Source organism: Echinops telfairi, unplaced genomic scaffold (assembly GCF_000313985.2).
Source record: "Echinops telfairi isolate 266 unplaced genomic scaffold, ASM31398v2 ScPeMD7_3533;HRSCAF=4204_0, whole genome shotgun sequence".
In the NCBI taxonomy this organism is placed as follows: domain Eukaryota; kingdom Metazoa; phylum Chordata; class Mammalia; order Afrosoricida; family Tenrecidae; genus Echinops; species Echinops telfairi.
In genome coordinates this window covers 41566898-41571504 of record NW_022107431.1, presented here as the reverse complement: position 1 = coordinate 41571504, position 4607 = coordinate 41566898, and the positions used below count along the sequence as shown (strand labels likewise).

Below are 4607 nucleotides of genomic sequence, written 5' to 3'. Positions count from 1 at the left end.
CCAACCCATGTACACCTCTCTCAGTAATGATGGGAGGAATAGACAAACCCAACCCATGTACACCTCTCTCAGTAATGATGGGAGGAATAGACAAATCCAACCATGTACACCTCTCTCAATAATGATGGGAGGAATAGACAAACCCAACCATGTACAACTCTCTCAATAATGATGGGAGGAATACACAAATCCAACCCATGTACACCTCTCTCAGTAATGATGGGAGGAATAGACAAATCCAACCATGTACACCTCTCTCGGTAATGACGGGAGGAATAGACAAATCCAACCATGTACACCTCTCTCAGTAATGATGGGAGGAATAGACAAATCCAACCATGTACACCTCTCTCAGTAATGATGAGAACAGGGAGGGGGGGAAAGTGCACAGATATACATACAAATCCAAATGACACTCTCAATCATCTTATCCTAATTCACATTTCTAAAGCTCAGTACCCAACTCCACCAGCAACTGCAGAAGCAATTGGTCTGTCAGGAAAACGTGATCACAGATCAGAGTGGAGTGGGAACAGACAGAGGAGAGAACTCCTATTTCTGGAGCCTCCCAATCCATGTGAAGAACGTCCTACACAATTATGCCTAAAGTCTCAGGCAACCCTACAAAGTGTCACCTTCATTTTTGCAAATGGGAAATGGAGATTAGAGGTGAGAAGTGAGTTGCCCAAGTTATACCTCTTTGGTGGGATGCAAGCTAAGTATCCCAGAGCTGGCACCAGCTGTCCACCTGCTGTCTGAGGTTTAGGTCTGGACACAGGCATTGGCAATAGGAATTCAGTTCTTTAAAAATCGTATCATTGGGAATGGGGGAGTGCAGAACCCTTGATAAGTTATAGATTATTATTTTCATATCTTACATCGTCCCCTGTTGCCCTTCACCCACTTTTCTGTTGCTCATCCCCCTGAGAGGGTTATATGTCGATACTTGTGATCAATTCCTCCTTTCTCCCCCACCTTCCCCTTATCCTCCTGGTATCTCTATTCTCGTTGTTGACCCTGAGGGGTTTCTCTGTCCTGGATTCCCTGTGTTGCAGGCTCTTATCTGTAGCAGTGTGCATGTTCTGGTCTAATCCAATTTGTAAGGTAGAATTGAGGTCATGATAGTGTGGGGAAGGAAGCATTCAAGAACTAGAGAAAAGTTGTGTGTTTCATCAGTGCTATACTACACCCTGACTGGCTCGTCTCTTCCTTGTGACCCTTCTGTGAGGAGATGTCCAATTGTCTACAGATGGGCTTTGGGTCTCCACTCCACGCCCTTCCCCAATTCACATTGAGTATGATTTTGCTCTGGTTCTTAGATGCCTGATACCTGATCCAATCGACACCTCATGATCACCGAAGCTGGTGTGCTTCTTCCACGTTGCTTCTCAGCTAGGCATACAAGACTATGTTGCTTCTCAGCTAGATAGCCACTTGTTTATCATCAAGCCTTTAAGACCCCAGATGCTATCTCTTTTGATAGCCGGACACCATCAGCTTTCTTCACATTTACTTATGTACCCATTTTTTTCTTCAGCAATCGTGTTGAGAAGGTCACCATCACAGAATGCTGGATTATTAGAACAAAGTGTTCTTGAGTCGAGGTCCAATGTCCATCTGCAACCTTAATTCTTAACATACAGATATAAATACATAGATCTATTTACTTCTCATTATATATAAATATATTTACATGTGTACATGCCTGTATTTAGACCTCTATAAATGTCCTTTGCCCCCTGGTTCTTTCCTCTATTTCCTTTTACTTTCTTCTTGTCCCACTATCATGTTTGGCCTTCATTCAGGTTTAGTAATTCCTCACTGCTACATTGCCCTTATTTAAGTCCCACTAGGAATTTTACATCCTTCTCTCCATTGATTTTAGTTCACTTGTTATTCCCTTGTGCCTGAGCTGGTTGCCTTACCCCCCTTCCTTTCTCCCACCTCCTCTTCTCCAGTATCCCTCTGGAACCATTGGTCCCGTTATTTTCATCTCTGAATTGTTTGTCCTGCCTATCTTATCTAAATAGACATGTAGAGACCTTAATAAGTGCAATAAACAGGTAAAGCCAAACAAAACAACAAAGGAAGTCAAAATCAACAAACCATTGACAACAACAAAAAAAGAAAAACAAAATAACAAAAGCAAAAAGAAAGCCACTGACAAAAATGGAAAAGCCTATAAACAATTCAAGGTTTGTTTGTTGGCCTTTACACGTGTTTTCTAGTCAAGTCTGATGGGGTGCCACACTCTGTTTCCAAACTCTATCTTTGGTATTCCCCGGGGGAACTTCATCACTTTGCTCCCCATGCTACTCTGTTGTATGCCCTTAGTGTTTCACCCCAGTGTGATGGGGTCGGGTTGGGTGCAGTTCCTGCACTGTCTACAGTGTTGTCACCCATAGCACTATGGTTCAGTGAGGGACATTGTGTCTCATGATGGGGCTGGCCCTATGGTCCTCTCCATGCATTGTCTGCTCTGAGCAGGAATGCTGTCCTTGAGGCTTGGTGGGCCAGCACGTGTTCCCCTCCCTCTCCTTCCCTCTTCGTTTCTCCTGTGTGTCTAATCAGACGTGCCCCCTCCCCATGCCGTGGCTTTAGTGCTGTCCGCTGAAGTCCATTCTTCTGTGGGGAGAGGGGGAACTACATTACCATTTTATTTGGATGATGTTGAAAGCTTGTGAAAAATGACATCAAATCCCACGTGGAATAAGGTAGTATAAATTAACACACATACAAGTCTCTTATTACTATAGCTGCTTAAACTATGAGGTAGTAACAAGATTAATGACCCACACAGGGAAACGTAAGTTTAAAAATTCTTTTTACTAAATTCTTATATATGATAATGAAAAAAAAAGCCTACATAATAGAGAACAAACATACACTCTTCACTTAAACAGCATTATTTTCTCATTTAAAAAATGCGTTTTAAATTCAGAGTATCACAAAAAAGGGCTTTCTTAGATCCATTTAAAACATCCTTTTACTCCTCACCCATTTCTGTGTATCTACTCTTGCCCATGGTAGACTTTTACTTTTCTTCACTGTAGGAATCTTCTGGGTAATGGTTACACCAAGAATTAAAATCACAACCAAGAGCAGCACCGAAAATAGATCGCTTGTGAGCGTCCATCTCACGTGCCACCACTGAGTTCTCCCCGTCCAAACAAATAGGAGTGAAGGAAAGCAACGATACAAGGAAACGGTCCTTTGGACAACACAGACAAGGAAGCAGGCCTGCTGCACTACACAGACCGTTCACAAACCTGAGCGGAAAAGAACCCCATGGTACAGGGCTGCCATTGCTGACCACTCGACAAGCGACTACTATAGGAGACCCTAGAGCGAGTGGGAGAAAATTATGGAATAAAACCCTAAAACAAAAAGAGACCATGCCCATAGGTCTGACACAGGATGATGGAGCCTTTGAGCCTATGGCCCTTAGACACCTTTCAGGCCTGAATCTGAACTCACACCCTTCGCCTGGGCTCACCTTTCAACCATAGGAGAGAAAGGCTTGTAAAGGTAACACCCCATCACCCAGCAGATACCAACTCCTTAGAACAATCAACAATACGAAATCAAAGGGGCAAACGTGGCAGCATTTAGGTGGGAAGGAAAGAATGAGTGGAGAGAGGAAACACGTGGAGGAAGCAGAGAGCAGTTGCACTGTGGAGATTGCAATCCATGTCACGAAACAAACTGCCTATGCATTGCTGAGGGAAAACCAATTTGCTCGGTACCCTTTCACAGTAAAAAGTTAAAAACATTTTTTCTGAATCCTCAAAGCATCTTTCTAAGAAAGCAAAACTAGCATTTATTGAGCAACACCATTTGGCAGAGAACAGGTGGGATACTTTATAAACACCATTTCGTTCCATTTGCAGAGCAACCCCCAGGAGATTACAGGTGAGACAGTCAAATTATGTTTTTGGTTTATTAATCTCAGACATACTGAGTTGCTAAAGGGTGCCTAGCTATTTAAGTGGCAGCCTCTAGGTTTATATTCCAAATTGTCCCAGAGCCCTGTCCTACCCATTCCATCACTCCTTATAAGCAACCATTCTGTTTCTATAACTTCTCTCTGTATCTATTTTATCTCCCTGAATTACATAAATATCAAGACAATGCCTTATATATATGCTTCCTGCATCCCATTCTATTCTTCATGTCATAATCAATACTCCAAAGGTCTCAAATCAATGAATGGAAACATCCCATCCTTGAAAGAGAACATTACTGCTGGTGATGTAGCATCAGACCTCTCAACCCGCCTCAGGGAGGGGTGTATCCAAATCTACCTCCTTAGTCCACATAAGACGTTTCTCCCTCCCTCTGGCAGCATGTCGAGAAGCCAGAATAGAGTTCCTGCCAATAAAACCAAAATCACCAACAGCATGGGATCAGCCATTCCTTCCAACTTTACTTCTCCCACCACGAGAAGACACTGTTTCATCAGCATTTTCCTTTTGTTTATCAGTATAGTCCTGTCCATTAAGGATTCAAAGAATTAAGACATGTAACATTAAACTCTCTAATAAGAATGTTGGACAGAATGGAGTTAAGGAACAAGACCCGAAAGGAAACAGGTGCTGCATTTATCA

The 4607-nt window shown here is 42.7% G+C and overlaps 1 protein-coding gene across 1 annotated transcript in view; it reads right to left on the bottom strand.

Annotated features, from left to right (window-relative positions):
* SLC16A10 (solute carrier family 16 member 10) overlaps positions 1–782 on the bottom strand; it is a 44368-nt gene extending 43586 nt beyond the window's left edge. The window contains exon 1 of the mRNA XM_045294611.1: positions 697–782. Within this exon, the coding sequence (XP_045150546.1) occupies positions 697–782 (86 nt within the window). The remainder of the gene's footprint in view (positions 1–696) is intronic.
* Positions 783–4607: the final 3825 nt, after the last annotated feature.